At 36.3% G+C, this 13,284-nt stretch overlaps 1 protein-coding gene across 5 annotated transcripts in view; it reads right to left on the bottom strand.

The window, feature by feature from the left end:
* Positions 1-222: 222 nt before the first annotated feature.
* Positions 223-13,284, bottom strand: part of senp6a (SUMO specific peptidase 6a) — a 55,312-nt gene continuing 42,250 nt past the window's right edge. For all 5 annotated transcript variants that reach the window (XM_056248831.1, XM_056248767.1, XM_056248745.1 and 2 more), the window contains 4 exons: positions 12,965-13,053; positions 5,026-5,094; positions 4,684-4,834; positions 223-553 (listed from right to left, as the gene is read on the bottom strand). In XM_056248831.1, the coding sequence (XP_056104806.1) occupies positions 338-553; positions 4,684-4,834; positions 5,026-5,094; positions 12,965-13,053 (525 nt within the window). In that variant the 3' untranslated portion in view covers positions 223-337. The remainder of the gene's footprint in view (positions 554-4,683; positions 4,835-5,025; positions 5,095-12,964; positions 13,054-13,284) is intronic.

A 13,284-nucleotide genomic window follows, 5' to 3' on the forward strand; every position in this document is an offset into this window, starting at 1 on the left:
ACACTGAACAGTTCTGCATTTAATCCTCTAGGCACATTAGAGTAAATCATCAAAGATGAACACATGAACTTTTATTTCACAGATGGTGCAAAATTGAAATCCGATGCATTAACAATAAATGAGAGGCAAAACTCAAAAGGCATTTTAAAAAAAAGAAAAAGCCTAGCTTATGTACACTTCAATACAAATAAAAAAACAACTTTTTTTCATTTTTCGCATCAAAACTATAAGAAATAACGGCAGAGTTGTCCAGCAGTGAACAATCACACAAGGCCCTGATTGGCTTTTAGTGTTTATAAGTCATGTGATGGTAGAAGCGTAGCAGCGTGGGCGGAGCTCAGGAGCTGATTGGAGGGATGAGGTCAGCTGACTCTAACGTGTCCTCGTACGGGCTGTGGCCGGCGTCCGCATGTTTCTCGCACTCCAGACTGAGCTGCTGCTGAGTCTGAATCTTCAGAATGAGCTCCTTGATCTCTTCCCGCTTGGTTTTCATCCTTTGCTGGGGAAACCAATCCAATAGGTTCATCGGCAGATCAAAGCTGGGAAGAGGATTCTTTGAAAGAAAGAAAGAAAAAAATCGATTATTGCAGTAGTTACAAACGAAAAAGCCTAAACTAAACAGTCAATTCAATATGGATATGAGGGTCATTAAACAGCTGTAATGTATATTTCTCTTTTGACACTCTTTCATCTGCATCCTGAAGCAACTTTTTAATGATATAAGGCAGTGTAAGCGGAGAATAACGTAACCAATAAAGTACCATCATGACACTGTTGTAGGGCTGCAACTAACGGCAACTAACCGATTAATCCAAATAGACTATCTCTTTAAATAATCAGATGGAAAAAATTTATTAATCAGATATATAATAAATATTAATTTAAATGTTTTTAATTGTCCTCCAAATGATGAGCAATTTGAAAACAAATGAAATTGCTCATAAGTCATTCTGAAAGGACACAACACATATTTATAAAGCCAACTCTTGAGAGTTTACAGTTCAAGATGCTGAATTACTGAAAAACATAGAAAAAACTAAAAATATTAAGAATATATATTTTTATATGTAAAAAAATATGTGTATGTGGTATAACAACTTATATTCACAATTAAAGTGAAGCTACAAGTCTGCTCATACTTCATTTCAACTCTGAGGATTATATATCTAAAACTATGCATTTTATGAAGCATTTTGTAAGACCATGTCATGTGAGTTTTTAGAAAAGGCTGATAAGATGCTAATAAAATATTTTTTGCCCAGTAAACACCGATTATTATCGGTCTATTATAACACCGATTATTATCGGCCTATTATAACACCGATTATTATCGGCCTATTATAACACCGATTATTATCGGCCTATTATAACACCGATTATTATCGGCCTATTATAACACCGATTATTATCGGCCTATTATAACACCGATTATCATCGGCCTATTATAACACCGATTATCATCGGCCTATTATAACACCGATTATTATCGGCCTATTATAACACCGATTATCATCGGCCTATTATAACACCGATTATTATCGGCCTATTATAACACCGATTATTATCGGCCTATTATAACACCGATAATTATCGGCCTATTATAACACCGATAATTATCGGCCTATTATAACACCGATAATTATCGGCCTATTATAACACCGATAATTATCGGCCTATTATAACACCGATAATTATCGGCCTATTATAACACCGATAATTATCGGTCTATTATAACACCGATTATTATCGGCCTATTATAACACCGATTATTATCGGCCTATTATAACACCGATTATTATCGGTCTATTATAACTATTATCTGTCTATTATAACACCGATTATTATCGGTCTATTATAACAACGATTATTATGGTTCTATTATGACACCGATTATTATCGGTCTATTATGACACCGATTATTATCGGCCTATTATGACACCGATTATTATCGGCCTATTATGACACCGATAATTATCGGCCTATTATAACACCGATAATTATCGGTCTATTATAACACCGATTATTATCGGCCTATTATAACACAGATTATTATCGGCCTATTATAACACCGATTATAATCGGCCTATTATAACACAGATTATTATCGGCCTATTATAACACCGATTATTATCGGCCAATTATAACACAGATTATTATCGGTCTATTATAACACAGATTATTATCGGTCCATTATAACACAGATTATTATCGGTAATACCAGTCTATTATCTAACATACAGCGTCTGACAGTTGCTGGTGGTGTGAACGGGGCTTTAGAGCTCCCATGATGCTTTTGGCATCAAGCTACATAACACAATTTAAAAGATGAATTAAAACAAGCATGTCACGTCCACAAATGGAGGGAAAATAGCAGACTAAAAGTACAGATACATCGCTTGAAATGTATTCAAGTAAAAGTACACGATTTTGAAACTACTTAAAGTAAAATTTCGGATAAAAACTACTTGCATTAACGTGAGTATTTGTAAGTCGTTACTCTAAACCCCTGGAGCTTGGTTATTCAGTCCAATAAGAGACTCTGAACTACAACTCTTTTATTATACAAATGTGTCATTAAATGTCTACAAATGTATAAAACGGATCTGAGATCAGGTAAAAACTATGCAGTAGGGCTGAAACGATTCATCGAGTTACTCGATTTACTCGATTACAAAAATGCCTCGAGGCAAAAACTCGAAGCCTCGTTAAATTCCTATGACGCGCACTATACGCGCAGGGATCTATATACTATTATAGCGCGTGATACAATTTGAATTTAGTTGGCGCGATGGCGGGGAGTAAAGATGTCCATAAACGGCAGAGAATGTCTAAAGTTTGGGATCATTACATACTTAAAAGGGAAGAGAACAAGGTGCAATGTGTCTACTGCAAAATAGACCTGGCATACCACAACAGTACGACTTCAATGATTCAGAATCTGAACCGAAAACATCCACTCCATGCTGTCTCACCAAGCGTCGCTGAAACAAGGTAACCCAAATGGTGTGTTCACACGAACACGAATAGAGCGTCAAATACGCGTCTATCGCGTCTAGTTAGACGCTTGAACATTCGCTCGAGTTCAAATTTTTCAACTTGCGCGGAAGACGTTCGCGGCAAAAGCGTCCAAAATTCGCGTCATTCGCGACGCCCGACGCGAATGATGCGTCTATTCGCGTCTTTGCATTGACTTTATATGTAATCTACTCGCGCAAATAATTAAATTTGCGTTCAGTGTGTGAATCCCTTCACACACAAACACACACGCATGCACCATCATCTCTCTCACGCGCCAGTCAGATCAATTGGGGCAATGCATCACATATGATTAAACTTTTATGTAGCCACGCAACAATAATTTCAGCATGCCTTCACTGTATACACCGGGACGTGATGGAGGAACAAATATTGTATTGCAGTTTTTGCGAGACCTTGTTTGTATGTCCAAATAGTTAGACAACAACAAAAAAATGAAATTCCCCAGCCAGCTTCTACAAATCCACTCGTACTTTTGGGGAAGACATTTTAATCGGCTACCAAAGTAATTGAGCATAGAACATTGTTGGCACTTATACTAAATGGGTAAAAAATTGCAATAAATAGGCTTAGTTTTGGAGCCAAATGTTGAAGTTGGAATAAATACCAGTTTGTTTTTGTTTTTTTTGAGAAATAAAAGCCAAATGCTTGATAATTTTACAGCCACATCATTTTCGTTATGCATTATTTGTTTTGGTTGTTTAAAAACACACACACATTTTTTATCCGATTACTCGATTAATCGATCGATTAAGTGCTAGATTAATCGATTACAAAAAGAATCGATAGCTGCAGCCCTACTATGCAGACACTGGTTCATGATTTCACAGGAATCATCGCCCCTAGTGGTGAACCAATGTAATCTCGGCAACAAAGCCTTGTTAACTGAAATCACGTGACTTGATCATGAGGCATGTTTCGGAAGCACCCATTGCTATATATGCGCAAAATGGAAATATTCATAAATGAATCGCTATGTGCTGAGGAAAACGCATCTCAAATGCATAAACACAAACACATCCGTTGAAGCAAGTGACAGGCCACCATGTTAAACTCCATGCTTTAGTTTTGATGCATTCTCATGTTAGGACATCTTGGAGGGTGCACTACTGTCCCGCAGCATCTCAGTCCGAGGCGTTCTGTTCATATAACCGCATTATTCACTGGTGTAAATCAATATAACTGGCAGATGTTTTCTGGGCACAGCGCGCAATCAAATTAGTTGATTATTTTAAATATTGATTAATAGCAATTATTTGTTGCAGCCCTATATTGTTAAATGACTGATTCTGATCATAAGGTTTGCATAATTATGAGGGACAGAAAGCTTAAGGAAGTCAATGCTGGTCCGCATTCTGATCACGGTTACAGGTTCCTTTAACGATGCTTTTATAGTACTTCAGTACAAAAAGCTACTTTTTTGCCAAATGTCAGGGTCATTTAATACAATTCTTGCAAAAAAAAAAAAAAAAAAAAATATTTGCTCATCTCTTTTTCCACAGCCCATTTGACAGCTCGCAAAAGTCCCGGTTATATGAAACTTTTCCCTATTTGATATTAAATCCTGGAAACATTGTGATGTCATTTGTCTGGGATGTGTGTGAATTATACGAGTAAACGGATGTTTGGGATGCGGCTCAGTCTCACCTCGAAGAAGCTCTCCACATACTGCAGCACGTAGACTCCACAGTCACTGAAGTTATCCTGCTGGGGCACACGAGGACTCGAGCCCTTCATCACCTCTTTCCCGAAACTCCTCTGGGAGCCCTTCTTCACCTCCCACTCCACCTCTAGATACCTGCACAAACACACACAATACTCACACCAACATAACCGAGACCTCAAGGCCACTCGTGCGACTCGCGCGGATGCTCCCTGATTCCCACAGGAAAAATACTTTTCTTTCAATATTATATGCAAAAACATCTGGTGATCATGAACTCACACATCCATGTCGAATAAAGGTTTTATTTTCAAGCAGTAACTCACTGTCGCAGCGTTTTCACCACAGTCGAGCGTGTGGGTCCACGCAGAGAGTCCATGATCAGAATGCAAGGCCTGAGGATTTCAAGAACATGACAATGAGTGCGGAAAAATATACACAACCAAAACAAACAACATGTATTGTAATCAGTCGGTCCCGAATTATTTTTTAATTTTTTAATGTACTGACTGAATCTTTCCCGCAGCTTTAACTGAAGACAAACTGCTGGATGGTTTATCGGACAAGCAGAGTTGACACGCTAAAGTATGCAATCCCATAATATGCTTAACCCTCTAGGCGCCACGGTCGAGTTTACTCGACAAGACGCGGCACTGAAAAAAAAGGCCGATTTTGTCAAATTGGGTGTCAAATTTCGTTCGACCTCCCCTCCACTGGATGGCAGACATGTCATACTTCATCCCCGAATCAAAAAAACGTCATGTTTCTATACAAAATGTTCGAGTTAGAGCGCATTGAATCAAAAGCGGAGCTAGTGTGCGAGTAAGCCATTTTATCAGATCCTCTCCGCAATCGCGGCGACAGTATTGTGGTGGAGAGTTTGTCTAATACCACTGGGTATGTTAGACGAGGTCGAAGTATTCATAGGACAGTTACGAGGCAACGTGGAGGCAGGGTGAGGAGTCGCAATGACAATGACAGCAGTCCGAGCTGTGCACACTCGGCGCGCGCGCGAGGCAGATCTGGCCGCGCTGCTCGTGTCATCTCACTCATGATCTGTGCGAGTGAGCGTTTGAACTAAACAGGTCTTGTCTACTTGTGTTTGTATGTCATATGAATAAAATATATTTGCCCCATACATGGAATCAGAGTGCCTACTGTATTTAGTAAATGGAAAATCTCTACAGCAAAAGGCCAATCACTACATGCATTCGGTTTGTTTCTACCATTTATTAGTAATGATTTACACAGTTTGTTTACTACTTACTATATACCTGAGCATTCAGTATTGTGCAATATAGCATACAGAAGGTGATGGACATTTTGGGGGGAAAGAAGTGCTGCATTTTATCATTTAAACGTGACTTTTCATGAAAATTCTATAATCCAAGATTGCCACCACCATATGACGTCATAATATGCAAATTAGATGGGAAAATGTAATCCCTACATAAACTTTGGGTCATCCTTAATATTTCTCTAATTTACAGAAAGTCTCTATCTTTTTTCACTTTTAAGATATAGCCTTTTGAAATTAAGATGTCAAAATCGAACGTTTTAGGAAAAAACCTCTGGCGCCTAAAGGGTTAACATTGATCCTTTTTCCACACTGTTGACACATCTGATATAACGGATTCACTGTTCTGTGACATTTAATTACCATATTTGATTTGGTTGACTATGCAAATAGGGTAATTATCATTAAATAAACAATTAAAATATTGTTAATTGCAAAAAAAAAGCTGAAATAAATTAAAATATAAAAAAAAAAATCAAAAAGTTTGTAATCTATAAGATGTTTTGTTTAGTGGTTTTGAAAGAAGTCTTCTGCTTTTGTAACGTTCAAAAGTTTGGGGTCAGTTTGAATTTTTTTTTGTGGAAAGAAATTAACACTTTTATTCATCAAGGATGCATTATAAATGACAAATGCTGTTCTTTTGAACTTTCTCTTTCCTGGAAAAAGAATTGTACACAATTGTTTTCAACATTGATAATAATAGTCAGAAATGTTTCTTGAGCAGCAAATCATCATATCAGAATGATTTCTGAAGGATCATGTGACACTGAAGACTGGAGTAATGATGCTGAAAATACAGCTTTGATCACTGGAATAAATTAACTTTTGAATAGAAAGTTATTTTGTGATAATATTTCACAATATTACCGTTTTATCTGTATTTGTGATCAAATAAATGCAGCCTTGGTGAGCAGAAGAGACGACCTTTCGTATCATTAAAAAATCTTACCAACCCCAAACTTTTGAACGGTAGAGTAAATATTAACCCCCTGGGGTCGGCTATCGCGCCGGCGCGATTGTCTCCCTTTTTTTTTTATCAGTGTAAAAGAGACTCAAAATACTCGGTTAATTTTGATCTTACATATAAGTGTTGTACATCATTAGATCCTGTTAAGTTTCTATTTTTTTTGTGGATACTCACAATAAAAACAAAGTGTTGTGCTTTTCACCAAATAAAGAAAAACAAACATGATGCGAGTTCTGCGTTCTCTCTGTCAGTGAAGTCCATTCTGAAACGCGTCCTAAGATTAACTGTAACTCCGCGATTACTTGTCACACAGGCACGAGAGGTTTTTCTTTATGAAGCTTAAATTCTCTTCTTTTAAATGAAGTAATTTATATAAAAAACAAATATTCTCAGTTTATGCAATCTGTATGAAAAGAGAGTGCTGTCAGTATTTTTTCCCCAGCTCATTACACTTCATTACGCGTTAATCTGACACGCCCACGGAGGACGCGCGCTATTCAAACGCAAATGTCGAGGCAAGCCATGACAATGCCCACATCAGCCGTTCCACCGCGGCGGTAAAATGTGTGGTGTATTTGCTGCCGTTTACCGCTAAGAGGCGCTACAATCATAGACTCTGAAAAGTGTTCGTTTATTCCGGTTTATTCTCTCTAATGCGTAATCTGCTGCCGCACCGCGCTGATTCAGAGCGATTGAAAGCTGGTAGCAGAAGAATTCAACAAGTGAAACGTAGTTAAAATAATTCATAATCACAATACTGAAATTAGGCTACTGAAATGTAATTGAATAAATAATGAAAACATTTCAACATAAAACATTGCTATAAAAACATTTAGGCTAGATGACGGAGGCTTTACAACTTTAACAGCGTACAGACGGTAGCTCAGTGATCAACGCAACGACACGAGCTTCGAGGAGCTTCATTCGACCCGAGATCGAATCTCAATGTAGCATACATGTTGTTAACCGATGTTGTCCTACGTTTATATTTTCCCACCTTGATGCTTAAATAGGTAACTGTTTATATCTGTTTACTTATTTAAAGTCCAGAGTTTTGTTTGATTATCATTACAACATAAATTTGCAACATTCCTGTAGAACCGCAGCCGCTGCACAAACGACAAAAACTGATGAAGGAAGATTGTCAGCCGATTGCATCAGAAAATGAAAAAGAAGAAGCTCGTCTTTAGTCTGCTAAATTATTGTGTAATGTAAAAGAACACAAAAATTACTTATGTTTGAAACCAAGTTCGAACATTTCAAGGTTTAAATAAAGGGTCGGGACAGTTTTTTTTAATTTAAAACAGGGTTGCATCGGTTTAGAGTTTATTTCTTTTGCGATGCAAAATAAGAAACACTAGGCTAATCTTATTCTTGCGACATTTTAAATTCGTATTGCCAAAGAAATTACAGCTAAATTAAACAATTAAAACAGTACAAAACGAAAATTGTCCAAAGAAACATATTTAAATTAAAAACATGGGTTTCTCTTTGCCTCTCTCGCGCTGGATCTCTTTTTAACAAGTTTATTTAGTCTCCCTCGCTCTGATAATACTACTGTATATGTCGCTGCGTGTCAGCCATACAAATCACGGAAAAATTATTTAGCCTTTAATTGTTGCTTCAAAGACACAGCATGCCTTGTTGAATTCACCTTACAATAACTTCAATTGAAATTTTGTGTGAAAAAAAACTTTAAATAGGCCAATAAATAAACTACAATATTTATAATATACTAAAACTACTATTATAAATTTATATAAAATATGGGGCCTACATTTGGACACAGATTTATCCTTACAATAATTTTGCCTGCTCATCAGGCTGGCTATCCGACACTCTCCATATGAAAGAGGAACATTAACACCTTTGTTCAGCAACTGTCCCTCCAACCCCCCACAGGCTATCAGAGTCTGAGGCTGACTTAACACAAAGAGAAGTCGCAATTCACACTTAAATCGCTATTCTAGATAGTGTTGATAATGAAGGAATTAAATGGAATTACATGTAGCCTAGTGATATTTCTGTCATAAAAGTTTATTACTAAATATTTCATTATTTCAATAATTGATGAAATAAAACTGGTTTGGGGCAGCTTTTTCCAAGCAAAACTAAATATAATCTGAAAAAAACGCTTGTTAATTTGTTGTCATGAACAAAATGTTCAACTCAATATTAAATTCTACAGGGATCTTTGGATCCTTACAACCAGGCATGCAATTTGTGAATTAAGTTTTTATTTGATTTTGTATTATTCAAATAAATATCGAAACACGGTGCTTCGTGGTAATGCTGCTAAATTAAATAACATTTATAGAACAATTATGAACTTAAATGAAACAATATCGCAACATTTCGACAAATACATTATTTGATCTGTTTTTACATTTTAATTCAGGGCGATTTAGCCTACATTTAATTAGAGCGAGATTTTCACCCTTGTCATTTTCTCATTGGGAAGCGCTTACAGGCTACATGTTTGAGTAGATCCTCTGTTCCTCTAGTTTTCATATGGATTAGCCTATAATCAGATAACATTTATTAGCCTAAATATTTAGACATTTAAAGGCTTTAGACATAGCCGATTTCTTATCGTGACTGAGCTGAAGTGGCTTTCGGTTCATTTTTGTGACGCGCAGTTCCCGGAGACAGAGACGACAGATAGCCTATACTGTTTTTGTCGTTAGCCTAATATGAATACAAGTTTACAGTTTTGAACGATGTAAGCTACTCTACTCTTATCTGTATGACCAAAAAATTACGGAGTCGCCTACTAAGTTATTTTAGCTGTAATAATGAGAAAAATAAATTAATCTAAATGAACGCGCCGCCGCGTTTGTCGAACACTAACTCACCATGCCAGAATAAAACCCGACTTTAGAAAAATGCATAGGGCCACTCGGCGTGGTGTGCCAAAACACTTAATTATAAACTTCAATATTTCATTCAAAATAATCTCAACACGCTTTGTGAAATTTGAAAAGCCGTGCATGCATTAAGGCCACTGGAACTAATGAACAACTGAAACGCTGGTTTTGATTTTATTGTTTGTCGTTTAAACGTGCCTGTTGCATATCTCTATTTTATATATTTGATATTGGTGAAGTAGCCTATAGCATTGATTAGCTGTGGAGGGAGGGGTGTGGGGATTAAAATAATTCAGCAGAAGCAGGGATGCTTAGACCAGAAGGAAATCCCAGTCCCCCCTGGCAAATCACACTTTACTTAAAACAATGTTTTTAAAAACTCTAGGTTAGGGAACAGACCTCTCTGCCATGCGCGCGCACGGTTTGGAGCACAATATCTGTCTCGCATGCACGCTCGCTCTAGATAGATTACGGGATATTTTAACTAATTTGCGGTATAATAACTAGTCGATCACGAGTGGCTCAACAGGTATCTATAGATAAACTATATCCTTCAGGAATTTGACCGACCGGGTTGACACTTCAGCGTGAGAAATCGGGGGTGTGGCATGAGAGCCTGGAATAAAAAAAATAATATATATATAGCCTATATATATAGGCTATATATAATTTATTTTTTTACAGAACTGCTTTTGAAATTACGATTGGTAGCCTATTATTATACAGATGCAAAGTCGTTCTGTTGGATACTATTTTGTTTTTTTGTATTTTTACTTTTCATTTCATCCTTAGGCTACTGTTAATAGACATTAGCCCCACTTACGTTTTGCTAAATGTCCCTTTGCGCCACCTGGCGGTCATTTCGCGAACGACTTTGCAATGCGACTGGTTTATTTTTACCGCGGTGGATGGCTAAAAATGGTATGTGGATGGCTAAAAGGTGTGACTATAAATGTGCTTTTGGCTTTCATTTAAATTTTGATTGTTTGTATATATATATATATATATATATATATATATATATATATATATATATATATATATATATGTGTGTGTGTGTATAAACATTTATTTATTTATATACACTACCGTTCAAAAGTTTGGGGTCGGTACGATTTTAAATACTTTTAAAAGAATTCTCTTCTGCTAACCATGGCTGCGCTTATTTGATTAAAAATACAACAAAAATCAGTTATAGTATTAAATATTATCTCCAGTGTAAATCAGCTGTTTTCTGTGTGAATATATAGTAAAGTGTAATTTATTCCTGTGATCAAAGCTGAATTTTCAGCATCACCAGTGTCAGTGTCTTCAGTGTCAAATGATCCTTCACAAATCAGTATAATATGAGGATTTGATGCTCAAGAAACATTTATTATTATTATCAATGTTGAAACAGTTGTTGGTCTGTCAGTTGTACAGTTTTTTTGTTTGTTTTAGGATTCTTTGATGAATAGGAAGTTCAAAAGACTTTTGTAACATTATAAATGTCTTTACTGTCACTTTCGATCAAATTAATTATTCCTTGATAAATAAAAGTATTGTTTTCTTTCCTCCAAAAAATAAAAATAAAATTCTCACTGACCCCAAACTTTTGAACGGTAGTGTATATATATTGTCCTTGCATTCTTTCTTGTGTGACACCCCTGCATGAAAGGCTCATTAGTATGCAGACTGCTCAGGTGAGAACTGCCTAATTATTCATGAGGGGGTTGGGCCGTTCCGCCCATCCGCATATTGCCTTTGCAAACAAAAAAATGTTTTTCACAATTTAAAACAATCTATTGTTTTATGTGAATGATAAGGCAGAATGATTTTCAGATCAATTTGAAGAAAAAACTCTAGGCGACAACATCCACTAGTCAAAAGTCTTGTGGACAAATATTTAGTATGTTATTTGTGGCCTTATATTATAAAAATCTTTATTTTTTAGTTTTTTCAATAACCACGCATAAACAATATTCTCTCAAAAATACAAACATGTACATACATGTTGCTCACATATTATGGTAGCCCTGTGTGTGCTATATAGAGTGTAATTTCAACTGTGCCATTAATATGTTTATGAGCAACTGAAAAAAGCACAAATGTCAGAGCATGCCAAAACATCTCAAGGACCCCGAAAACACCTCAGACCCCAGAGGGTTAAATGAAAACCCTTCACTAAATGAATGTTGCCTTGGCAGTAGTGTTCATTTTACCAGCTATTTTATTTTTATTCCTGAGTCAAAAGTATTTTATAGTTATCACATTTAGTCAAACTTGTTCTGCTTTTGTTTAGTTAGTAAAAACCGTAAGTAATTTTGTCATGCAGCATAATAGTTAAATCAATTATTTGCTAAAAATTATAATTGCAACTTTTTTTGTCAATTAAGAAATTAATCAGAATTATTGCACTTTTTCCATTTAAACAACAGCAAGGAAAGATGTTTGTGTTGTCACAGAGGTTGCGTATGCAGGACCGTGACCCTCTGGGAAAAGGTTTGGACAGCCCGTCATAGAGGATTGTACAGAAGCCTGTTCTATTTTTTCTCCTCTTTTTTTTGGGATACAAATAAAGACAAATTTTGGTTTATTTTTACCTACATTTTTGTCTCGTCTTTCTTTGTCAGCGATACTGCATGTTGATATTGCCACAGTTATCGTTTAATGACGTCATTGAAGAAAAGCTCGGCGACCAACATTTTTGGTCATAGTTTTCATTAACAAAATGAACCACTGGGCAACTAATTCAAATAAGTTGAAGCACTGAAATTACTACCTGTAAATGAAAACTAAAACTGAAAGCACTGAAATTACTATATATATAAAAAAAAAGAAAAATGAAAAACTAAAATGAAACCCCCTCATTTCTTTTTTCGGCTACGTACTTCCAAAAAAGCTGGTAAGCTTTTCTTTGACTGTTAGCCTTTTTAAGACTGGCCATCTTCTGACATTACACTCTGACACAGTGTTAAACGTAGTTGGCGTTACCCATTGTTGCGGGTGTATTATTGACATGTAAAAGTCTAGACCCTGAATATAAGACAACCACATTTTTTTCAGATGCATATACAAGAAAAAACCCACTGTCTTCTATTCGGAACAATACAGTGATATTATGTTCGTGATAAGCGAGGAATATGTGCGCTCACTGTTTGCAGATGGTGGGCTTGGACGTCCACTCCGCTCGGTCAGAGCTCCCGGTGTCATCCACCAACGTGCCGTCATCGCTGCACTCATCCTGAAAACACAGATAACAAGCCACACATATCAACGTGAGAGAACTCTTGGGTGAAGAAAAATAAACAGCAATGTTGGAATCTAAAATATGTTCATTACAATTTCTGTTAGTCAGAACAGCCCAATGTTACCAGCTGTGTGCATCAATAACCTTTTCCTTAAGCATTTACACTAAGAGTCAAAGAGTTTACGACCGGTAAGAGTTTGTAATTATTCTGAAAGATGTCTCTTA

This window comes from Rhinichthys klamathensis, unplaced genomic scaffold (assembly GCF_029890125.1).
Source record: "Rhinichthys klamathensis goyatoka isolate OS25496 unplaced genomic scaffold, OSU_Roscu_1.1 h1tg000001l_1, whole genome shotgun sequence".
NCBI classification, from domain to species: domain Eukaryota; kingdom Metazoa; phylum Chordata; class Actinopteri; order Cypriniformes; family Leuciscidae; genus Rhinichthys; species Rhinichthys klamathensis.